Raw genomic sequence first — 23,735 nt, forward strand, 5'->3', positions numbered from 1 at the left:
CTGTTGCCCTGGGAGCTGTCTTGAGCAAAATCTCTCTTGTCCCAGAGGCACCTATGTGGGTCCACTGTGTTCCCTGTCATCATCCTTCTGTTTTTTCTCATTTTGGCCAAGGGCGGGCTCCCTGGGGCGGGTGGGGAACAACTGCAGAGATATTAGTGATTCATAGGTTTGTATAGTGTTTTATACTTTGCAAAGCACTTTATTAGCTCATACCTGTCCACTCACATGAAACTCATGTAGGCCCTGGGAAGCTTAGGGTACCTCTCACCGTGCCCTCCAGTGAAGCACAGAGAGGTTGTTTCTTGCCCAGGCCATCGGGTGGGCTGGCTGGGCCTTGGGTCCCCACCTATGGACACCTCTGGGGTCCAAGATGAGATCAGAAGGGTCTCTTTTATCCATCTCTTCCTGGCCTCCCTTCTCCCCTTCTAGGTCCCTCTCCACTCCTCAGGTTGGTGCTCTCACTTCTTGAAAGCTCTAGGCTCCCCAGGCTCCCCACTGGCTCCTGGGACTACCGAGGCCAGCTGAGAAAGAGCAAGAGATGGAGGCCAGCACAGGCTGCAGATGTGAGGGATGCGGGGCCAGGCCCGGAGAGGGCTCAGCCTGGAGGCTTCCAATCTCAGATTCTCCTGTCTGGTGGTCATCTGTTTGTCCATCACCCCAGGACAGGGCAGACAGAGGGGCACTGCACTGGGGACCCCAGAGTCCAGCTTCCCTTGGCCTGGGGAACATCACAGCATTTCAGCGTCGGTCACATTTTAAACTGATCAGCCTTTGTATAATGTTTTTTAAATCATTTCTAAATAAAACAAAAATACAGAGTGTGTTGTTTCCCTGGGATACGGGAACAAGGATCAGGTTCTGGGAGTGGCCTTAAGAAGCTTCTGGGAGAAGGGGAACAAGGGGCTTTGGGGTGTCTGGGAACTGTCCCATGCATCTCATCTCCCAGCCCAGCAATCACATGTCTCCTCTCTCCAAAAGGCTGGCCCTGGAGGCCCAGTGTTACTGGGGTTCCTGGAACACAGCCTGATTATGCCTCACTGAGATCCAGGATGACAGAGCAACCTCCCTTAGGAGTATGGGGAGGGTTACTGTGGCTAGGTCTTCTCCAAAGCCAAGGCACATGGCGCCATAACCAAAGACTAAAGCAAAAGCCCCGTTCTCAGCAATAAGGGGCAGACGAGAGGAGGTCAGGTCAGCAGTCTTGGGGTCTTACCAGGAGTCCTGGCCAGGTTTTGGAAGCCAGCGCCGGGGAGGGCTGCCCCAGGACCCAGACCGCTTAAGAAGCTACGGGGCGGGGGTGAGCACGAAGGTTTGAGCTGGTTTGGGTGCAGGCTGAGAGGCGAACAGGGGGCTGCTAGAGGCGAGCCGGTGCCCCATCCATGGTCCTCCGTGACCTCCCCGACTCTCCGAGCGTCTCCTGGGCACCGGGGAGGGAAAGAGACCACAAGAGACGAACCAGGTGAGGCGGACAGAACGACAGTTGGCGGCGAGCAGTAACTGCGGAGGGCGGCTTGTCAGTACCAGGAGGTGCAGGCGATGAGGAAGCGAACATCGTCCAGCGGCCCCCAGGGACCAGGTTCAGGCTGGGGCCGCTCAGGGGCCTCGGGCGCCCCGGGCTCGGGTTGGGGTTGGGGTTGGGGTTGCGGTTGCGGTTCGGGCTGAGGCTGCACCTGCGCCGGGGCGCCCTGCCCGCCGCTCAGCCGAGCGCCCATGGTCTGCAAAGAGAGGCCGTCAGGTGTGGGTCAGCCGCAAGCCACCCAGTCTCCCCGCCCCGCTCCAGCCCGGCCCTCACCTCGCGCCGCCCGAGCCCCGGGTCTCCAGGATCCCAGCGCCGGCGTCTGCGCTCCGCTGGGCAGCGTAACGACGCCGGGAGGGGCTGGCGACGTGACCTCACCGCGCGCTGGCCCCGCCTCCCGGCCGCCGCGGCGCAGCTTCAGATCCCGGGGGCGGGCCCGACAGACCCGACCCCACCCACCAGCCGCCGGCCAGTGCCGCTCCAACGTCCCGGGCCCCGCCCCGCACGCAGCCCGGGGACACGAACGACTCTGCCGATGCTTCCCACACCAACTGAAGCTACTGAGGGAAGTTGTTTTGAGGATGTCCAGGGCACCTGGCAGCCAGGCCAGCGACCTCCGTCCACCTCGGTCCAAGAAGACAAGACCGCCGTAGAGCCGGGTGCCTCAGACCCCTCACAGGTCTTCATACCGGCCCAGAGGAGAGCTGGAACAGATTCTCATCCCTTTAAGCCCAGAAGTATGAGGCTTAAGTGTGTGGAAAATGCGAGAACTACAGTAGAGCTTCCTCCTCTTGCCCTGGGAGGAAGCCACCCATCCTGATCATGGGGGTTGGAGGGTGGGAGATTGTGAAACTGACGTGTGTGTGTGTGTGTGCATCCTACCCACTTTCCCCCAGAACAATGCTAGGGAAGGAGGGTTGCAGGCAGAGGCCCCCAAACAACACATTCAAGAATAGCCAGAGGCAGCTGCCCTTTAATGGGGGGGGTGGTGGTACAGCAAACAGAGCAGTCAGTCAGGAGCCCTTAAGGCCTGACAGACAGCACAACATGGCAGATTTTTGCAGTAACTGTAGATTCAGGAGATGGGCACAGGTGAAACGCTGGGCATCCAGCCACTCAGTCCCAGTGAGCTCTCTGCCAACTCCCTGCCAGCATCCAAAACAGACTGGGTGGGGCATGGAGGGAGCCAAAGTCCAGAGCCAGGAGCCCACAGAACAGCATGGAAGGTGACTCAGGTGAGGCTAGGGAGAGAAGAAGGAACACTGTCAGTAGGGTGCTTCTCAGAGCACACCTCACCCTTTATTCTTAAGATGTCTGCCTCCACCCTTACCCCTTTGTTCCAGCTCAGCCCTGAAGAGCCATACTCAGAGCCCCCCACCCCCAGATTACACTGCTTCCTTGAGTCACAATCCAGTCTAGAACTCTCAGTGCTTAAAAACTAAAAGTAACTCCTTCCCCACTCAACTCAAATTTATTCAAACTTATCCATCATAAACCAGAACCTCAGAAGTCAAGTCCAACAAACATCAGAGAAGGGAGTAAGGGGATTCAAAAGAGAAGGGACACGCCCAGACCACAAATCCCCCAGTGGCAGGAATAGGGCCAGAACATTCTTCCTGGAGGTAATAATTATGTGTACAATTGTAAAACTAGAGAACATTTCTAATCACCTACCTGACCCCATCATCATGAGCTCTCATGGGCACCTCGAATCAATGGGTTCAAAACCAAAGGAGCCAATGAGTTTTGGCTCTTCCTTTCTAATACCCACTTCTTTACCTTATCTAACTGCATGAGCTAGGACCACCAGAGGCTGACCCGTGCTGGGGACTGTGGGCAATTCTGCCTGACTTTAAGAGCAGTTTCTAAAGTCTCACCATTAAATACAACATTTGCTGTAGTTTTTTAGTAGGTACCAATTATCAGGTTGCAGAAATTTCTTTCTGTTCTTAGGCTGCTAAGAGGTTTTATTTTATTTTATTTTTTTAAAGATTTTATTTATTTATTTGAGACAGAGAGAATGAGAGAGAGAGAGAGCACATGAGAGGGGGAAGGGTCAGAGGGAGAAGCAGACTCCCTGCCGAGCAGGGAGCCCGATGAGGGACTCGATCCAGGGACTCCAGGATCATGACCTGAGCCGAAGGCAGTCGCTCAACCAACTGAGCCACCCAGGCGCTCTGCTAAGAGGTTTTAAATTTTGTTCTTTAATTAAATGATTGTGTACATACTGTCTTCTTTATAAGAGTCTATGTTCCACAAGGGCAGGGAGGGTGTATTTTACTCATCACCATCATGACTGGCATAGTAGATGTTCAAAAAAAAAGTTATTGAACAAATGACAAAACCACTGGTACCACTTTCCCATTCAGACCCTTTCAACTGCTCTCCCAATGCTGATTCCCCATCAGAATCACCCAGAGAAACTAATATTAAAATAAACCACACATGGTTGGGTCTCACTCCAGACCGAGGCAATCAGTAAGTGAGGGGTGATGCCAGGAATCTACATTAACAAGCAGCTCAACAGAGACTAAAGGTCAAAATCACAGGCCTACAGTCAAAACTTCTTGATGAGGGCATTCAGGGTCTTTGACACTCCGGCAATGCAACCTTTCCCCTTCACACTCGCCTTACTTTCCCATCTCGGGGTCTGTCTGAAGTGCTCCACCCCTCCCACCCCCCTCCATCTCTGCATATTCAAATACCTACTCATTCCCCCGGGGTCCAGACTAAATGATGTGTCCTCCACAAAACCTTCCTGGATACCAGAGTGTCTCACTGGAGCTTCCTGAGACACTTAGGGAACAGGGCTCAATGCACATCAGGTGAATGAATGAATGAAGAAGGGAGAATGAAGGGTAATTTTGCCTGTTGTAAGCAGGGGCTCTGTTATTGAGTGCTTGCTCTACTATGGGGTTCCTATCCTCATAAAGACTCCTGTGATTCTTGGGGGGTGGCCTGCCTTGAGAAGAACCCTCCATGGGAAGGGTGAATATCCACACCTGCTGCTCTTCCAGAGCCTCACACCCCAGACTCTCCAGGGTTAGGGCCCAAGAACCCACTTCTCTCTTAAACCCATAAAAATCCAGATGACTGTGATTCTGATGCAACCCCACCCCCAACAAGCCCCTTAGGGTCTCCTCAGTTCCTAAGAGCAGCTTCCCCTCCTTCGCTCTGTAAACAGCTTTTTATCTCAGGCTCTCGGCTGCTGGCTGGGGACATGGACACACAAGCAGCCACAGACAACAGAACAACATGGTGAGAAAATAAGATGGCCCAGAGGGAAGCTTTGCGGAGCTGAGCCTTCAGAGACGGCGATAAGCAGATATTCAGGCAATGCTTGCTGGCTGTGCCCTGTGACCCCTCAGCAGCGCTGAAGGTGTGCCCTCCCACACGAGGAGAACCCACCGGTATGAACGCAGTGTGGCTCCCATTCTAGGTGGCTTCTCCTTCCCCTACCCTCCAAAGGCAGAAGAGAGGCCCACACACCTGTCGATGAGGGAATCCCGCATGCTGGTAGCAATGGTGCTCGGCTGGGCTTCGTTCAGCTTGAAGACACTCTCCACCACTGACAGCTCTGTGCTGGTTGTGTCCAGGCCACAGAAGGCACACCAGTCGTTCACCACCATCCCCGCGGCAATCACCTCGCTGCCTCGGTTCACAGTGCCCGCCTGCCAAGGGATGGCTCAGTGTGGATCATGGCACCAAAAGCCAAAGTCTTGCTGCTCCCCGATGAGGAGGTTCCCCAAACCCTGCTCTCTGCCCTGCAAACCCAACTGCAAACTGTGACGGGTAATAACTCCAATCCCTAACACTGGGCAAAGGATCTGCCTCAGCAGGAGGTGGAGGTCTGAGAAAGGAACGCTTACCACAAGGGGGACCTGAAGAAGAGAGGACAGCTCATCTTGGTCTTCGATTGAAGTCTTGGGATGTACCAGGCCTCCCTGATTGCTGAAGACAGAGTAGCTTCCTACTAGCACCTGGTCAGCCACTGTCTGTCTGAAGACTTCCACCCTGAGCACATCAGCCAGGATTTCTTCTGTTTCCTGTTAGCCAAAGGCACGGTACTCAGCCCAGAACTTGCAGGTCAAGGAACCCAGGGCCCTCCATGCCCAGAACCACCCAGGGCTTGGCTCCCTAGGCCCCTCATTCCTCTGCTATGTAGCTGCATATGGAAGCTTCGCACAGAAAAAGGAGGGAGTAGAGCTTGGAGCAGAGTCTAGACCAGCTACGGAGCCCCTAATATCTGTGCATGCCCTGAGCAGACAGACTGGTCTCCACATCACTCTCTTCCCTCTAACCCACACTCAAGAGTTCAACTGTCAATTATCCCTCCTGGCGTTGGTTGCAGAACAGATGGGTCCATCTCCCTGATTCTGAAGGATTAATACCCTCCTCAGCTTCTTTCTTGCACTGACCACACCATGGAAGGCCTCTATTGCCACTATCCAATGAATGCCTGTCACGAGAGAGCCCAAGTATAAAGAGAAAACACAAGAGACACCCCTAAGTCCTGCCTGATAGGCAAGAACAGTGACTAACCACTGACTAGGCTGGTCCTGTGACTCCTGGGCCAAATCGGGCTACTTTACCCTGTCCAGGTCTGGGTGGACCAAAGCCACATAGTCGTTGCACGTGGTGACATTGCCCAGGGCTGAGAGCCGCTCCTCCACCCGCCGGATCTGCACTGAGTCTGGGAGGCAGTTGCGAATGTGCTGCAGTTCCTGGTCCGTGGTGTTGTTGGGCACCAGGAGACCATGTCTGTTCCCTAGAGAGACCCAAATTAGGAGGTGGGGCAAGATGCCTGCGAAGCTCAGGGGGCTGAAGACACAATCCAGCCCGGTTAGCTTCCCCAGGAAAGGTTTAGGCCCAAACCCAGCCCACCAACCTACTGATCCATGCAACACCCAGGGGGACCAGGAGTCCCACTGGGTAGGCCAGAGATGGCCCAGGAATCTATCCCAACACACCCCGTCCACTCTGCCATCATCAACCCTGGGGGACCAGGACTAGCAAGAGGAACTCTTGGCGTTAGTTGTATATTTTGCCACTTAAAAACTGAGGTAACACTACACACCAGAAGGCTAAAATTTTTAAAAGAATGCCGATACCACGTGTCAGCAAAGATATATGGAACAACCAATAGGAGTGTAAATCGGTCAACCACTTCAGATAATTATCTGGCATCACCTGCTACATATATTCACATACCCTGTGACACAAGCATTCTTCTCCTAGGTATTATATATCCAAAAGAAACATGTCCATGTGTTCACTGAAAGAGCAACACTATTCATAATAGAACTAACCAGGGACGCCTGGGTGGCTCAGTTGGTTAAGCAACTGCCTTTGGCTCAGGTCATGATCCCAGGACCCTGGGATTCAGCCCCACATCTGGCTCCTTGCTCAGCAGGGAGCCTGCTTCTCCCTCTCCCTCTACTTGCTACTCCTCCTGCTTGTGCTCTCTCTCTCTCTGTGTCAAATAAATAAATAAAAATTCTTTTTTTTTTAAAGATTTTATTTATTTATTTGAGAGAGAGAGAATGAGAGAGAGAGAGCACATGAGAGGGGAGAGAGTCAGAGGGAGAAGCAGGCTCCCTGCCAAGCAGGGAACCCGATGCGGGACTCGATCCCGGGACTCCAGGATCATGACCTGAACCGAAGGCAGTCGCTCAACCAACTGAGCCACCCAGGCGCCCAATAAATAAAAATTCTTAAAACAAACAAACAAACAAACAAAAGAACGAACCAAAAACTACCCAAATGCCTACTGTCAACACAATGGTTGAATATACTGTGGTATATACTTACACCAAATGCAATAAGAATGAACAAACTACAATTATATTGTGACAACAATAACTAAATCTCCGCCTACCACTGCAAGAACACAATTCTGAACTTCTGAACTCTGGGAGTTACACACATTATTAAAAAACCACCCAGCATCAAGTCCAAAGGTCATGAGTAGGGATGAGAGTGTTTGGCCTGAGTAAGAAAATCCTCAGAGGCCAAGGTCATCAGGCTTATGATAAAAAAAATAAAAGAACAAACTCCTATATGGCTCCAATGAACAGAACTAGCAAGAAGGGGTGATAGTAAAGAAATAAGGGGTGACAGTGAGACAGATCCAGCTCCAAGAAAAGATCAATGGCCAGACTCAACAGTGATGGGAAGTAGGGGCGTAGGGTGGGGATGCCACTCAGAGACATGGTAAAGGGGATTTACGATTTAAATGGACAACTGAATAGGATGACCCAGAATCTTAGCTTGTCATTTTGTAGTGGCAGAACTGGATCCTCACAAAGAGGAAGCAACATGCCCAGAGTCAGCAGCAAGGGGGAGATGACATTTCAGTGTTCCCTCACACTAGGTGTGGAACCTGGTGAGACACTTGGGTTCTTTGGATCTTAGCGTCATCATTAGTCAGGTTAGGCAATAATGCCTACCCGCCAGTATCTGGGTGAAGAAGGAAAGAAATCAAGTGTAAGAGTGAAAGCACTAAATGTTATTTGTTATTCTGTGATCCCGAAGCCTTCGCCAGTGTCAGATCTGCTGACACTTTAACTGGGTCTGGCCCAGGCCTGAGAGATTCTCTAGTCTCTGGAGATAGTGGATGAAAGCCTGGAAATCCCAGGGTCAGTCGGGGTTCCCTCCAAGGCTACAATTCAAGGCTCTGGGCGGCTCTACGCCCTCCCTCCGCGTCTTCCACCCGGCTTACCCACACACATGCGCCCGATGATGCGGCAGCCGGCGATGGACGCGTGCACCACAGGGATGGTATCGGCGAGCTCACCCTCGAACACACTGTAGGAACACGGATTCGTGGTTACGGGGCTGAGGGGCGTGAGCCCCCGACTCCCAGTACCCTCCCCGCCATCCAGCCACCCCACTGCCCGCGGGCCCCGGGGCTCCCGCCGCACCTGTAGAAGTTCTCCGACCCTCCGATGGCCACCAGGCAGTAGGTGTTGGTGAGTTTGGCAAAGCAGCCGATCTCACAGTTGTTCTCGAAAGACGCTCGGACCGCCATGAGGCCTAAGGGCTGCGGGACCGGGAGTTCAGGGCCCGAGGATCCTCTACCGGCCCTGGGTCCGGGTTCGCCGGCCTCGGCCCCTCTGGCCCCGCTGCGACCACGCCCCTCTCGGCCCCTCAAACCTCGGGTCCCGCCCACTGGGCCTCTCTAGACTCTCTAGCCCCGAATCCTCCGGCTCCTACCACTAACGATGAGGGGAGCCCGGACCTGTCCCTTCCGGTATCCCTCCACACAGGCTCACCAATCGACCGCAGCCTTCGCACGCGGCGAAGGCTTCTACTCGGCCCTAAGTAGGTTTCCGTTTCCGCCTCCGTCCAGGGAGACTTCCGGGAGCGCTCGGCGCACCCCGCCACGCAGGCGGCCACCGTAGCTCCACCCTCTGGCGGACTCCGTGGTTGCAAGTGGTCCGGTCCGGATCCCACCTGGCCCCGCCCCAAGCATGCTCTCATTCATCCATCCATCCATCCGTCCGTCCGTCCGTCCATCCATCCATTCATTCATCCATTCATCCATTCATTCATCCATTCATCCATCCATCCATCCATCCATCCATCCATCCATCCATCCATTCATTCAGGAGCTTTTTAGGAGATACAATTGACCGAGACCTGTGGCTGGTTGGATGCGAGGCATAAGAGAGGAGGAGCCAGGGATGTCTCGCAGAGACACGAAGAATTGATGATGGAGGTATTTACTGAAGTAAAGCCTAAGGAGGAAGAGCAGGAGTGAGGAAGGTGACAGGCCGAGAGTGAGGTGCGAGACAGACGTCCAGGCCAGATCTGGAGCCCAGGGGAGAGTGAAGGACTGAGATTTGGGGCTGAAGCCTGGGGTGGATGAAGTCACCCGTGGAGGCGTCCAGTGGGGAGAAATGAGACCAGGACAAAGGCTGGAGAAGGAAGCGTGGCCAGAGAAGTAGAAGAAACCAGGCTGAAGACGGTATTGGAGAGAGGCGAGGGTGGATGAAACCGCGTCTTAGGGAGGGTCCAGATGGGCAACCGTGTGGGTCCTGACTGGCTGCCACTGTGTGCCCCTTGCATGTGCTTGATCACTCAGTCAGCAGCCACTTCCTGCCCCCGAGATAAATGGTGGCAATCAAGGGACCTGATCTCATGGATGAGAGGAACTTGATCTACAGTTTGTAGAATCCACAAAAGCCCCAGGGCCTCTAAGAATGTCACAGTGAGGGTAAAGGGGGCCTGGAGCCCCTGTCCTAACCCCCCCCCCCGGCCCGCCCCCAGCCCTTCTGCAGCCATCCACTCTCCCTCAGGGAGCCCTCCATTATTGGACTGAATGGTGCCCTTTCCCAGCCCTCAACATGCAGTTCCATAACTCCGCCTTTCTCAGAATACACCAGGCTGCTGCTGGGTCATAGCATGTCTGCCTTTATTGATTTGTGTCGTGACAACTGTCCCAGGCAGGTGGTGAGGTCCGGAAAAGGATGTAGAACCTGTCAAAGCCTGTGCTTCCAGGGACACTCAGCAAAATGATGTGTGTGCGTGCGTGCGTGCGTCAGAGTCTGAGTATCCATGCCCTCTACATCCTCCCCAGCTCATCTCAGACGCACTCCTCCAGTCCTCCCCCTGGCCTCTCTTCATCTGCTTCCTTCTACCAGAAATTCCTCTTTCCTCCATCTGTCCAATCCTCCCCATCCTTCAACGCCTGGCTCGAAGGCTGCCTCCTTTGAAACTGCTCACCACTCCACCATCACCACCACTCTCTGCCCTTCCTTCTCCACCATCCTGTCACTAATTAGCCTTTAGTTAGATATAGTTCTGTCTTGCCCCCCAATGGTTTATGCATTTATTCCTTGTCTCCCAGGGACTGAGTCTGATTCACTTGTCAGCCCTATGGTATGCTCAGTACACAGCTTAGGTCAAAGAAGATACTGGTTGGTGTGTGCATGGCTCTGTGTGTGTGAATGTGTGTGTGTGTGGTTATGTGCATATTTATCATCTGTGGATCCTGAGGGGTCTACAGTGTGCACTGAATGCATATATTTTGTGTAGCCATTCATTTAGCCATATAACATTTAATGAGTACCTATAACTAGAATTCTGGGTGTTTGGGTTTATCACATGGACCTCTGTGTACTTACTGTGTGTCTATGGGTGTGCAGTTTGTGGATGTGAACCCTGTTGGTGTATTGTGTAGGCATTTGGGGCATCTCTGTGATGTGCATATTTTGTGTGCATGGGGACATGTGAACTGTTGATAATAGTGTACCCTGTGCAAAAACACAATCTTAAGAGTCAGAGACATGGGTTTGGGCCCTAGCTCTGCCATTGACTTGGATCTGATTCCAAGCAAGCCATCAAATTCTGGGCCTCAGCTTCCACAGTTATAAAATAGGGAAGATAATATCTATGACCTTAGAAATGTATACCTACTAGAGGTCTATCTTGTAGGATATTGTGAGGATGAAGGATGAGAATTAACCAGTGTGAAGTGCACAGCACAGTGGCAAATGGCAGGTACTATGGGTTCCATTTCTGTGTGTGTGTGTGTGTGTGCGCATAAACAATCCTGAGCCCAGCGAGTGTCTAACCTGGGCTTCTGGACACCCTCTGCTCCCCATGCAGCCCCTGCTGGAGCACCCCAGAGTCTGGAACCTAGGTAAATCTAGAGTCTCAGTAGATGGAAGAGGGACACGTCCCTGCTGGGAGCAGGACTAGGACTCAAAGCGGCTTCGGAGCAGCTTGAACTTGGACTTGCTGTACTTAGTGATGAGGTCCAGTTTGCTGTGGCCCAGGGTCATCCGCTTCTCATCCCCAAACAGGCCATTGTTACTGCCATTGAGATGTCCCCCTGTGGGGCCCCCAGGGAAGCCAGGCTCAGGTCTTTGCCTGGCACCCTGCAATTGATGATACTTGGTGATGAGGTCCAGCTTGCTGTGGCCCAGGGTCAGCCGCTTCTCATCCCCAGAGCCCACTCCAGCCTTTTGAGCAGGGCTTGGTCTGGGGAGACCATTGGGCCCAGGCCCCTCGCCCCGGAATGGGCCAAACTTTGTGATGAGGTCCAGCTGGCTGTGGCCCAGAGTCCGTCGTCGCTCATCTTGACGCTGCTTGCCAGCCCTGGCTGAGGAGCTGGCTTCAGGGGGCACTCTGGAGCCCCCAGCCTTGGGGTATTGTACCAGGAGGTCCAGTTGGCTGTGGTTTGAGGGCAGCCTCTTGTCCTCTGGGGTTCGATTGCCAGGTCTGGGGGAACCTGACTCAGGGGTACCCCCAGCACCCGGGGTCTGGGGCAGGAGATCCAACTGGTTGTATCTCTGGTTTGGGGACAACTTCCTGTCCTCTGGAGCCTGCTCTCCAGGCCAGAGGGAGCCCGAGTTGGGGTTAACCCCAGAATCAGGGCTTCCAGCTTCTCTGGCTCTGGGGAAGGGGACAAGGAGATCCAACTGGCTATGGCTCTGACTCAGAGACACCTTCTTCTCCTCCACTGCCTCCAGGGCTGTGCCAGGTACCCAGCGACCTCGTTGGGGGCTACACTCCTGGCTTCCCAGGAGCCCATTCTCTGGGAGCCGGGATAGGGCTACAGCATTGGCACAGGGGGGAAGGGGGCTTTGGCGAGGAAGCAGAAGCGACCCCACTGCTAGGGTCAGGGGGCTGGCACCATCGTGATTGAGGGCAGGAGAGGACTGGGACCATGGGGACACGCCCAGCTTGCCTAGATTGGACCTGTAGGGCCCTAGCAGGGAGCCATGGTTCGGGTCTGACAGCTGGTGCTGCGGGGAGGGCTGGCCACTGGCCTCGCCGTGGGCAGGGCCGAGGGATGAGGACCCCATACGCATGTCACTGCAGCCACCACCTCCCGGTGGAGCGAGGTAAGAGGAGTGGCCCATGAGAGGTGAGCGTTTGATGCTGCTGAAGCTGGAGCTGGAGGGTGAGGAGGATGTGGGGCTTGGCACACGGGGCCTGAAGCCCAGGGCCGCTGGCGGGGGCCACAGTGCCCTGGGAGATACGGGATCCTCACCGCCGCGGAAGCCCTCCACAGGCTGAGACTCCGCATACAGACAGCGGAACTCCCGGTCAAAGTCTTCCACGATGCGGCCTCTCAGCTGCAGCACCATGCTAGTGTGGGCCTGGCTGCAAAGCCAGGTGAAGCTGGGGGCAGAAGGTCAGGGTCAGAAGGCAAAGTGCAGGAGCCTGGGGCTAGGCAGGGGTCACAACCAGGGGGGCATATCAAGACAACTCCACCACCTTGAGGACCCAAATGAGGGGGGAGGGGTGCAGAGCTCTGACTTCAGAGTCTGTGCTAATCCAAGCTCAGCTTAGAGGACTTGGGCCCATGGTTTCCCATCTCAGGGCCTCAACCCGCCCGTCTGTAAAATGGACTGGGGGCAAGATTCCCTGAAGTCTCCAGTTCTGAGGGGCAATAGTCATTTTCTATGCCAAAGGCATTCAAGCAATCCTTCCACAGAATGAGCTCCTCCAGGGCCCAGCCTGGGGCTGTCTTGCTCCCCACACCATCCCCGGCGCCCTGCACAATGCCTGGCACGCGGTAGCTGCTCAGTCCACGCTGGAAGGGCCGGGTGGAGGGAGGCAGTTCAAGCTGCCAGATCCCCGGTGCCCTCACCAGCCGGTGGCACAGTCCCCAGCCCCTTTCTGCCCTGTTCCACATGCTCACCTGTAGCTGCCTGCCACCACCTGTTCGCAGTCGATGACAACAAACTTCTCCAGGGCCTCCCCCGCGAAGCGACGGCCTGCCTTGCTGCAGTATGTGTCCCCACACGTGCTCCGCACACGCATATTCTGGACCAAGGACAGAGGGGGGTTGGGTGGTGACCCTGAGAGAATGGGGCTCAAGCCCTATCCAAATCCCATGCAGTCTCGAACCTTAAACGCCTAAGGGAACTCAGTCGCCCACTCCCCTGGACCCCCAATGCTTACTGACCACCCCACTGACTCTCCTGCCCTCCCCAACTCCCTACTCCACCCCCTGGTTACTGCCCCTGTCCCCCACTGACCGGCAGGTGCCTCCCATTGAGGTCCATCTTGTAGCACATCTCCAGGAAGTGCCTGAGGTGCTCCTGAGCCAGAAGCAGGTAGACAGGGACACCACGCCGGCTCGAGGCCTCCATGAGGTCACACAGAAGCTCCATGTCAGTGAATACATCCATCACCACAGCCACCACCTGGGGGATATAGGGGAATCTCAGCCCTGCCCAGAACGTTGCCCAGCCCAGGGCTAGGAGTGGGGGTCCCAGGAAAAGAGAACTGGGCTTAATATCGGGAGGCCGGAGCCTGGGAGAACATTTGGACTGGAAGGGCTTTTAGCAACAACCTAGCTCAGGGGTTCTTAACTTAGACACAGGGAGGTTCCTCTGTCTTGAATGCCCAGAATATGTTTGAAAGTTTCTGTGTGCATATTTTTGAGGATAGAGTGTTTATCTGTCATGAGCTTCTCAAAGATATCTGTGGGGAGACTGAGGCTCAGAGTAGGGGAGTCAGAAGCAGAACCCAGACCCCGATTCCCAGTGCAGGCCCTCACTCTCCCACTAGCCCCAGGCCTAGCTCTGTTGGAGTTTCCCTCCTCAAGAATTAGAGCTGCAAGCCATGGTTATTGGGATCCTCAAGCCCTTTGCTAGACCTGCCTCAGTTTCCCTGTGAAGCTGCAGAGGTCTGGCGTGGTATCCTTTACCCACAGACTCCCTCAATTCCCTCACGCTGGGGGGACCAAGTTTTCTGCCCAGTTGTGGGGCTGGGGCGTGTGGTCTCCTCCTACAATGGACTGCCTCAGAGAAGCCCTGAAAAACCCCTTGCACCATCAAGCCCCCAGCTGCCCCTTCTTCCCATTGTGTATATGTGCTGGGAGACCAGGTCTTGTCGTCCAGGCTGAGAGGCAAGAGGTGCAAGGCAAAGCGCCCCAGTGCTGGAACCAGACAGAATGGGGTTCGAATCTGCACTCTGCTACTTCCTAGTAATGCAGCCTTGGGCGAGTTGCTTTACCTCTGTGGGCCTCAATCTCCTCATCTGTTAAATGGGGACAATGATAGCTATATGTCATAGTTCTGGGGGTTAGATGTGAAAATGCTCCACACACGACAGGCGCTCAATAAATGTTCCCTTCCTCCTGCCTGCTCAGCAAACAAAGATGTGGCCCACAGGAAAAGGAAGCACTTCCCAAGGTCACTCTGAGAGTGAGTGGCAGCCCAGAGTAGAAGCATGGCTCCTGGCCCAGAGGGTGGGGATGGGGGGGGGGTCTAGATGGGGGTAAGGAGGCAAAGTGCTGGGGGATGCCTCTTTGGCACAGGCCTGGCCAGAGGTGGGGGGAAGGTCAGGCAGGGAAGATCAAAGGGGCAGGAGTAACAACAGCAAAGCCACCTCACTAATAACCCCATTCCCAGTGCCAATCAGGCCTGGCCCTCCCCTGCCTGGGGCACGGACAGGTTTGCTAGGGAGGCTCTGGAGGTATCCGTGAGATCCCAGCATGCTGGCTCCTGATCTCTGCAGCAGGCACCCTCTGGGCCACTCCCCCAGACAAAGACAGAGTCTAACTCACCTCAAATCCTTCCTGGGGTCATCTGATCCATTCCCCTGCCTCCTGAGTCAGAGATCAGAGCTCAGGAGTGAAGCTATGTTAGCCTGTGGCTGGAGACTTCCCAGGTACCGACTACCTGTACCAGCTCTTCTGCTTCTCTTTCTCCCGAGCCCCTGCTCCCCATCCCTGAGCCCAGAAGCCTCCATTCCTCTTTCCTTTTGGTACAAAACTGAAAGCCCAGCCCTCCAATGCCATACTGAGGCCCAGGTACCAGTGCCCCTTCCCTGCTTCAGGCCCAGCTGGAGATGCAGTGGGTGAAGGGTGAGATGCAGCTGGGGATATGCACCAGGAGGCAGGGCCGAGCCTGGGCCCAGGGCCTGAGTCCGGACCCCTTTCTCTCCCCCTGAACTCTATTTCACCAACTGACTGGACCTCCCTGAGCAAGTTCCAGCCCCTCTCTGGCCTCAGTTTCCTCCTCTGTAGGTCAAGGCAGTAACTCAAATGTTCACCAAGGTTGGAATTCTTAGTTTGGGATCATAAACCTTTTTGAGAATCTGATGAAAGCCATGGAGCCTCTCCCAAGAAAGATGCAGAGGATCCCTCCCTGCAATATGCACAATTTTGTATGCATTTCCAGAACGTTTGTGGACTAATGTTCTTGAGTGCCAAGGGGTTACCACGGTAAATAAAACACAGAGGTTCTAGTCCCAATGCTGCCCCTAAGCTGCTGTATGGTCTTGGTTTGGTCCCTTTCCCTCCCTGGGTCTCAGTTTCCACATCTGTGAAATGAATGTCTGAAGAGATAAGGCCCTTACCGTGCGGGCCTGGCTGAAGAGAAAACGCAGAAGGTCCTTGATGTTCTTGGACTTGTCCCGCTGGAAGTGGACCACAGCCTGGGTGGGGCTGAAGCCCGTGGCCTGTGGAACCTCAGGCCAGCCCAAGTCCAGGTCCGGAGGGTCTATGTCAGAGGCCATGGGGAAGTAAGTGCCCGAGGTGACTTCAGAGAGCAGGCTGAGGCAGTCAGGCCCTGAGGCTTCCGGCCCCTGGGCCTCGCTGAGCTCAGGGCCCCCATGCACATGGCTGGTCATGTAGTCCATGTCCAGAGCGCTCAGGAAGGGCAGCTCCCTCTCCTCGGAGATGACCCGCAGGTAGGCAGCTTCGCCCCGCTCCAGGAGGGCGTCGGCTGCCAGCCGGGCAATCTCACTGTGCTGGAGCACCAGCGGTGAGGCCTCCCGCCACCACGGCCGCTTCAGCTCCTCCACCCGGCCCCGCAGGGCTCCCGCCATGCCCTGGGCTCCCAAGTCCTCAGGCCCTAGGCTTCCGAACATGCCTGCCCACCTGGCTGCCCTCAGCCTCCAGCAGGCTCCATGGCCTGCACCCTGGGGCTGCACCCTTGCTCCCAACCAAGAGAACCTCCGCCTGCCCGCCCGCCCTGTGTGTGCCAGGGCCCCCGACCTGTTGCCACCCTAAGTCAGAGCCATGCTCCGCCCCATTGCCCCCGGCCTCTAGAACTTGTCAGGTCAGCCTCACCTGTCTGCCTGCTGTTGAGACTCGCTCGCCCAGGGAAATGGTGGTGCCAGGCCCTTAGCACACACTCCTGCCCACCCCCACCCTGGCCCCACCCCAGCATCATCTGCCCCACCCCCATCAGGCTCCTAGCAAGTTTCCTCCAAACCCTGACCTTCCAGAGCCCCCAGGGAGGTTAGATTATGGTCCAGAGGGACTCAGGCCTGCTCAGGGACACACATGCACACACGCACACACACACACATATGCACATACACACCAGGGTGGATAAATGACTCAAGACATGGAGATAAAGGCGTGAACACACAGGCAGACAGGCTGACACACGGACATAGAGTATAGGCTGACATAAGCAGACCACACATTTTGATCAAACTCATGTAAACAGGCCCAAATGCTAATTCAGAGACTAGCCATAACCCCAAAGCATGGTGGGTAACCCAAGCCTTGACACACCTGCACACAGGCCCTAAATAGGAACAGAACAGAATGTCACACAGAACTGTCAACGTCAACACCTGTCTGTCCCCCACCCGGGCCTCTCTGCTCCCATAATGGCTCTGCCACTCTCTACCTCCATAACTGTGACACTCGCAGTCCCCTGTCCAACCCCACTCTGGTTCTGAGCCCATCCTCCAAGGATCTAGAGTAGTGACTTTCACCCTAGGCCCTGGGGATAGCTGGGAAATGTTAAAAGGCAGATGCCCAGGCTCCACCCATCTGAGATTCAAATCCAGAAAGTCTGAGTAAGTTTCTGGAGCTTGCTTTTTATATGCATCCCGGCGCCCCTGGGGCAGTGAGCCCAGGCCCACACCTGAGAAATGCTGTTGCCAGATGGCTATGTTTCCAACACCCTCCACTCCAGGGATGCTCTTGACCTGGTGTGGGCCACACCACAGCCTTCCTCCCCAGCTCAGAGGAGGAAGAAAGTTTTCAGAGGATGGAGGGCACCTTCAAGGTCAGGAGGCAAACAGAGCAGGCAGGTTTCTGTTCTCTGCCCCCAACAAAGGCCAGAATCCCAGAGTCCTCAGTAGCCTGAGTAAGAGGCTTTGCTCTAGAGAAGAGGCAGGGGCCTCCTCTGCGGGGCCAGGTGGACAAGAGATGGCAGTTAGTTAGGGAGACAGGCCAGGCAGACGTGGTCACCACAGGGCACAGTACCAGCTTGAGGTGTCCCCCTTCTAAGGAGGAACGAACTCTGATGAGGTGAGGATGGCCTGGAGAGCAGGAGACCGAACGCCGTGTCTCACAACCTTGTATAATACTGATTGCACTTGCTTTATCTGGTCTGTGATCATGTTCAGACCAGACACAGGTCCTATGTCCACAGAGCTTCACACAGGGCCTAACACATTCATGGCAGGGGGCAGAGGGATTTAGGGGTTCCCGTGTCGAGCTGGGCCCTGGGACCAAAGAGGAATGGGGCTGGAGCTTTGTCTTTGAGGAACCTAGAAGGGAGGAGCCCAGAGGTCAGGGTAAGGCCAGGAGGTGAAATGCTGGGCCATTCCATCACATTCTGGGGGCAGGAGCAGCAACTGGAGCACCAGGTGCTCTAAGGAGGTCCTTCCCTAGGGGAAAGGAGGCTGCGTGAGGGGCAGGAGGTTGAGTAAGCGAGCCAGACCGTGGGAGGGTAATGAGCTGTGGGGGTATCCAAGGAGGCAGGGCCTTCATTAGGGCCTTATCTCCAGATTTGTTTAGGGAGAGAACCAGGGCCTTATCTGGGTTGGAGAAGTGCTCCTGGGAGGGGAGGCAGCCTATTTCTGTGTTGCTGAGTTCCTGTGTTTATCCCTCAGTGTTTACACCATCTATCTGATGATACATATTTTTGGCTATCTTTTTAAAAATTATTTTTAATTGTGGCAAGATACATATAACATAAAGTTTACCATCTTAACTATTTTTAAGTATACAGTTCAGTAGCATTCAGTACATTCATATTGTTGTGCAACCATCACCACCATCCATCTCCAGAACTTTTTCATCTTCCCCAGTTGAAACTCTGTACCCTTAATTAAACACCAACTCCCCATTCCATCCTCTCCCCCAGCCTCTGGTAACCACCACTCTACTTTCTGACTCTATAAATAGGACCACTCTGAGCATCTCATCTAAGTGGAATCAAACAGTATTCGTCTTTTTGTGACTGGCATATTTCACTTAGCATAATGTCCTCCAGGTTCACCCATGTTGGAGCAGAAGTCAGAATTTCCTTCTTTTTCAAGGCTGAATAATATTCCATTGTGTGTATATACCACACTGTTTATCCATTCCCCCACTGATGGACACTTGGGTTGTTTCCACCTTTTGGCTATTGTGAATAATGCTGCTTAAACGTGGGTGTACAAATTTGGCTCTAGATTTTTGTATACTTCCTTCCATGCCCACATTTGTATTCGATTCTCTCTCTCTCTCTCTTTTTAAGATTTTATTTGAGAGAGAGCACGAGTGAGGGGAAGGGACAGAGAGAGAGAGAGGGACAAGCAGACTCCCCACTGAGCAGGGAGCCTGGCATGGGACATGGGCTCGATCCCAGGACCCTGAGATCACGACCTGAGCCGAAGGCAGACGCTTAACTGACTGAGCCACCCAGGCACCCCCCCTCCTTTTTTTTAAGTAAGCTCTACACCCAGTGTGGGACTTGAACTCACAACCCTGAGGTCAGGAGTCACATGTTCTACCGACTGAGCCAGCCAGGCACCCCTAGATTCTATTTTTGTAAGTAACAAAAAAACAAACGAACAAGAAAACACTGAATATTGATAATTTCATATGGCTCAACTCACCTACACATGCCCACGAATAACCATACCTGTGCATGTATGTACGTGTACCTACCATCTGTGATGTTTGTATGTCTGCTTGGCTGTCTTTATATAGTCGTATGTCAGTGTGTGTTTACCTGTGTACGCATGTGTGTATGTATCCTTGTGTGCATGTCTGGGTGCAGATCTATTTGTGTGCATGAGTGTCTGGGCAGCAGTGGGGGTCTTTGACCCTAAACTCTGGAGTGCGGTACTGGGTGTGTGCACAGGGAGCTCAACTGAGAGAGGCAGGGATGGGCAGACTGAATTGAAGTGAAAAGGGCCCCAAGGTGTCCCTGACATCCTGATCATGGAAGCGTGCAAATCAAATCAAATTCCCCAGATGGCAAGACTGGCCGTCCTTCCTCTGGGCTGAATGGGTAAAGGGCAATGGGAGGGGAGATAGGTGCATCCTGGCCTTGGGGCTGGGCCTCGGGGTGGAGACCCAGCACGATAGGAGCCTACAGACAGCAAAGCCCAGCCCCTGGCGGCAGTGTGTGTCACAGGCCCCTTAATAACTGTCATTAAAAGGACAAAAAATATTGTCATGTCCAGGAGATGCCTGGCATCATTCTGCCATCCTGGGGGCCATTTAGCCCTGTCTGTTGTCTCTTGTAAGCCATGTGGCGCCTGGACAGGTGATTGTCCTGTGGGGCTGGTAGGAGCAGAGGGTGGGCTGTAAGCGCCTCAGTTGCAGGCTGTTCCAATGTCGACACTGCTGGGTTGGGGGGCTAATATTCCTGGGACGAGCAGCCAGGGATAGAAGGAGAGCCAGGGTGCGCCCAGATCCCTTGAATCCAGATGAAGTGACGTGCGAGCTAGAGACACAGGAACACGCGGTGAGGGCTCCCCGAGCTGGATCTTAAAGGATGAGAAAGACTTGAAGATGTGCAGAATGACAAGCAGGGCATTCCCAGGAGGAGGACATGAGGGGCGAGGGCATGGCTGTGAAGGAAGATGGGGGCTGTGGCGCACGGGAAGAGCTGTGGGAAAGGCCATCGGAAGCCACCCTCGGAAGCAGGCCTTGCTAAGTTGCTGGCTCTCTGTACAGACAGTGGCGCAAGGTTGGCAAGATTCCTAGAGCTGTGTTTTAGGATAATTTACGAAGCAGCCCCCCAAGGGGAGAGTGGCCCGAAGCACCAGACTCCCAGAAACAACCCAGATGGGTGTGGTTCTGTGTTCTTGAGCACCACAGAGGCCTTCAGGAGGCCCCACTGCCTCTGGCATTTAATGGGTAAATTGAACAATCACAACTCTGAGTCACAGTGGCTTAATCTGTAAAATGGGACCAACATCACCTCCTTCATCAGGTTTTTGGAAGGAATAAATGGGCTATTCTATGGCAAGTGCCTGAGAGGAGGAGGAGCTCAGTACATGCTAGATTCTAGAGCTTTCTCAGGCCGTGAAAGGGCGGGGGCTTGGTGGAGGCCTGAAGACAAATGCAGCTGCAACCAGAGGAGCTCCCTTCATCAGTCTCCACTCTTTCTAGGCCAAAGGCTGGCTCTGAATGTGAACATGGCCCTCTGGCTGTGTCAGTGGAGTGTGGCTCAGAGATTTGGGCTCTTATTCCAGCTCATAGGAGGCAAGGTCCTCTCCTCACTCTCCACACACAGATGAGCATTCTGGCAGGCAGATCACAGGAATGAGAATCTGGGCATTCTATCTTGGAAGGGTGGCTGTGTCTGGGGTCTAGACTGCACACACTGGGATGATGGGGTCTCCCTTCCCTCAACCCCCCTCTACCCATTCATCCACCTCATCCCATCCGATGGGGGGGGCGGGGAAGACAGACTTGCCCTCACTGGCATTTCCATACAGGGAGAGAATTCCCACTCTACTTTCCCAGAGGGGGAGGTGGGAGAGGACAGCCCCCTCTTTTCACTCACCCTTCCTCTCCAAGGGACAGGGCTTGTCTGATTGGTGGCTTAGAAGGAGCTGGGCTGAATCTTTCAGCGCCCCCCCCCCCCCTTTTAGTTCTGTTGTAGGCAAAGATAGCATATTCCTCATTGATCTACATGGTAAACTTCCAGAGGAAGTTCTGCCCCTGTAGTGGGGAGGGAGAGGTCTGCTCTTTTGGCGGGGGGGGGGGGGGGGGGGGGGGGCGTGGGTAGTTTAAGGAGGTTATTTTTTTTCTTAAAGAGTTAGGGACCCCTGGGTGGCTCAGTCGGTTAAGCATTTGCCTTCGGCTCAGGTCCTGGGATCGAGCCCATCGGACTCCCTGCTCAATGGGAAGCCTGCTTCTCCCTCTGCCTGCCACTCCCCCTGCTTGTGTTCGCTCTCTCTGTCAAATAAATAAATAAAATCTTTTAAAAATATTTATTTATTCATTTTAGAGAAAGAGAGCACATGTGCACAAGAGCAGGAGGGGAAGGGGAGGGGAAGAAGGAGGGGAAGGAGAGAAGCAGACTCCCCGCTGAGCATGAGCCTGACATGGGTGCTTAATCCCACACCTGAGGTCATGACCTGAGCTGAAATCAAGAGTTGGACGATCAGCCAACTGAGCCACACAGGTGCCCCAAGTTTTAGGAGGTTATGAACAAGCACATTTGGCCAGAGAGCAAAAACTACATTCTTCAATCAGCTTTGTCAGAAATATTGGTTAAAAAACAGTTTTCATGTCTGTCTGTCTCTTATGTCTTATTTCTCAATTCATTTTGAACTTGGGAGTAGATATTATCTAATGATCTCTTAAGACCCCAACATTATTGGTCCAGCTTCCTCACCCTCCCCATCCTATCCCAACCTTTCCTCTCCCTCTGTCCATCCAGTTCATCCAACATGTATTTAATGCCTCCTTTAGGCCAGCACCGTGGTCCCAAAGATGAGTAAGACTTGGTCTCTGCCCTGGAGGAACTCACAGTTTAGTGGGGAGGGCAGATTCATAAATAATTATAAGCCACAGGTTAAGCCAAGGTATAAACCAAGTGTTTTGAGGTTTAGCGCTCATGAGCCATTCTGGAACTTTAGAGGAACCATGTCTCCACCTCCCCATCCCCAACTAGGGTACAGCCCTGCGGCAGGCTTTTTCTCAGATGGTGACTGGGCGGTGAAGGAGCCATTTCTGGCCACAGGGAGAGATAAAATTAGGGAAGAAACAAGCCAGCACAGGCCTATGGCTCTGGTTCACACCTGTGAAACCTTGAGTGAGCCTCTCAGGACCATAACCTCCCATGTGTAATGTAAAGGCTGGGCTGGAGGTCTCCGAGTCTCTTCTAGCACTCATATATTCCATCACCTTTTTTTTCCCCATCACTTTTTGACATTACAGGACAGTACTTGAAGACTCCCTTCCTGAGAATCCTCCAGGTAGGATCTCTAGGACCTTTTCTCCTCTCAGTAAGGCGTCTTCAAGTACTGACCTGTAATGTCAGGTCCTGGGCTCACCAGCATGGCTCAAGGGAAGTCTCCTGGAAGCCACAGATGATTTGTGATGGGTGGTTAACACTGGGGCAGGGGTGAGTGGGCAGAGGATCATGGCCAGGGGTCTGGGGTCTGGCTTAGCCCTCCCTAAGGCCAAACCCAGTGGTGGGGGTGGGCAAGGCATAGTGGGGATGCTGTGGGAAGGCTAGAAGTGGGCAGAACCAGGGCAACATGTACAGGAGGACTGCTCCCAAGGGAAAAGTTCAAACACTTCGGGACTGTCTCATTCTCTGCCCACAGACCTGCCAGATCCCCCTTCCTTTCCCCTTCACCCCAACGGCCGATAATTCTAGGTTCCCTGGGCATTGAGACCAGCATGGGCTGGCCTCTCCCCTCTCAGCCCTCACCTCAGAAATCCCATGTCCCCATCTGGTCCAATCTCTGGTCTCAGGAAGAGGTTCCCTCCTCCCGTCCAAAGCCAGGCCCTTGTTCTCAAGACCAGGCTCCCACTTCAAGAGGGATCTAGTAATTCCTAACATTGACGGGAAGTCTCCTACTCCACTGAGTGAGTGCTTTACATTTAATCTGGCTCCTCCTCACCCCCATGCACATCTTCAGCTTTCTTCTGTGCTGCAAACACCTTAGTTCTTACCCTACTCTCCTAACTCCTGCCCAATTTTTCTCCATTTCTCTTCAGCTAGGCACCTACCAAGATACCACAGCTGCTGCCACACTCTACCTTCTTAACCCTTTGCAATTTCTGTATTCTCTCAAAAATCTTGTTCCTGGAATAGTTTGAAGCCCTTAAGCCTCATTCACTTACTCCCTGGCCCCAACTCTGCAGCATGCAGCATTAAGAACCTCCTCCTTCTGGGGCGCCTGGGTGGCTCAGTTGGTTAAGCGACTGCCTTCGGCTCAGGTCATGATCCTGGAGTCCCTGGATCGAGTCCCTGGATCGAGTCCCGCATCGGGCTCCCTGCTCGGCAGGGAGTCTGCTCTGCTTCTCCCTCTGACCCTCCTCCCT

General features: G+C 54.1%; 3 protein-coding genes across 4 annotated transcripts; all 3 read right to left on the reverse strand.

Annotated features, from left to right (window-relative positions):
- Nucleotides 1-173: 173 nt before the first annotated feature.
- MMP24OS (MMP24 opposite strand) lies at nucleotides 174-1,867 on the reverse strand. 2 transcript variants are annotated; one of them, XM_035006183.1, is made up of 3 exons: nucleotides 1,793-1,867; nucleotides 1,522-1,715; nucleotides 174-1,417 (listed from the first exon to the last, which is right to left on the reverse strand). In XM_035006183.1, exons 2-3 carry the CDS (start codon nucleotides 1,710-1,712, stop codon nucleotides 1,285-1,287), a joined length of 324 nt encoding a protein of 107 aa, XP_034862074.1. In that variant the 5' UTR covers nucleotides 1,713-1,715; nucleotides 1,793-1,867; the 3' UTR covers nucleotides 174-1,284. The 2 variants fall into 2 exon arrangements, with proteins under 2 accessions (XP_034862074.1, XP_034862075.1); XM_035006184.1 differs by having other exon boundaries at nucleotides 174-1,715.
- A 594-nt stretch (nucleotides 1,868-2,461) lies between these two features.
- Nucleotides 2,462-8,853, reverse strand: EIF6 (eukaryotic translation initiation factor 6). Its single transcript, XM_035006185.1, has 6 exons — nucleotides 8,440-8,853; nucleotides 8,238-8,323; nucleotides 6,109-6,284; nucleotides 5,386-5,562; nucleotides 5,006-5,187; nucleotides 2,462-2,757 (listed from the first exon to the last, which is right to left on the reverse strand). The coding sequence occupies exons 1-6, from the start codon at nucleotides 8,544-8,546 to the stop codon at nucleotides 2,748-2,750; spliced, it is 738 nt and encodes a 245-aa protein (XP_034862076.1). The 5' UTR covers nucleotides 8,547-8,853; the 3' UTR covers nucleotides 2,462-2,747.
- Nucleotides 8,854-10,877: 2,024 nt separating this feature from the next.
- FAM83C (family with sequence similarity 83 member C) lies at nucleotides 10,878-16,354 on the reverse strand. The gene is made up of 4 exons (XM_035005691.1): nucleotides 15,842-16,354; nucleotides 13,513-13,680; nucleotides 13,173-13,297; nucleotides 10,878-12,649 (listed from the first exon to the last, which is right to left on the reverse strand). Exons 1-4 carry the CDS (start codon nucleotides 16,352-16,354, stop codon nucleotides 11,218-11,220), a joined length of 2,238 nt encoding a protein of 745 aa, XP_034861582.1. The 3' UTR covers nucleotides 10,878-11,217.
- Nucleotides 16,355-23,735: the final 7,381 nt, after the last annotated feature.

This window comes from Mirounga leonina, unplaced genomic scaffold (assembly GCF_011800145.1).
Source record: "Mirounga leonina isolate KUSES-001 unplaced genomic scaffold, KU_Mleo_1.0 Mir_150, whole genome shotgun sequence".
Classification (NCBI taxonomy): domain Eukaryota; kingdom Metazoa; phylum Chordata; class Mammalia; order Carnivora; family Phocidae; genus Mirounga; species Mirounga leonina.

Excerpts from the sequence above, each read along its gene's own strand:
- FAM83C (XM_035005691.1), bottom strand. The coding sequence starts at position 16,354 with ATGTTCGGAAGCCTAGGGCCTGAGGACTTGGGAGCCCAGGGCATGGCG. Across the intron at positions 13,681-15,841 it reads TCTTCAGCCAGGCCCGCACG|GTGGTGGCTGTGGTGATGGA; the intron begins GTAAGGGCCTTA and ends TATATCCCCCAG. Across the intron at positions 13,298-13,512 it reads TCAATGGGAGGCACCTGCCG|AATATGCGTGTGCGGAGCAC; the intron begins GTCAGTGGGGGA and ends TCCTTGGTCCAG.
- MMP24OS (XM_035006183.1), bottom strand. The coding sequence starts at position 1,712 with ATGGGCGCTCGGCTGAGCGGCGGGCAGGGCGCCCCGGCGCAGGTGCAG. Across the intron at positions 1,418-1,521 it reads CTCATCGCCTGCACCTCCTG|GAGACGCTCGGAGAGTCGGG; the intron begins GTACTGACAAGC and ends CCCGGTGCCCAG.
- EIF6 (XM_035006185.1), bottom strand. The coding sequence starts at position 8,546 with ATGGCGGTCCGAGCGTCTTTCGAGAACAACTGTGAGATCGGCTGCTTT. Across the intron at positions 6,285-8,237 it reads CATCGGGCGCATGTGTGTGG|GGAACAGACATGGTCTCCTG; the intron begins GTAAGCCGGGTG and ends GGGTCTCTCTAG. Across the intron at positions 5,188-5,385 it reads TTCTTCAGGTCCCCCTTGTG|GCGGGCACTGTGAACCGAGG; the intron begins GTAAGCGTTCCT and ends ATCCCTTGGCAG.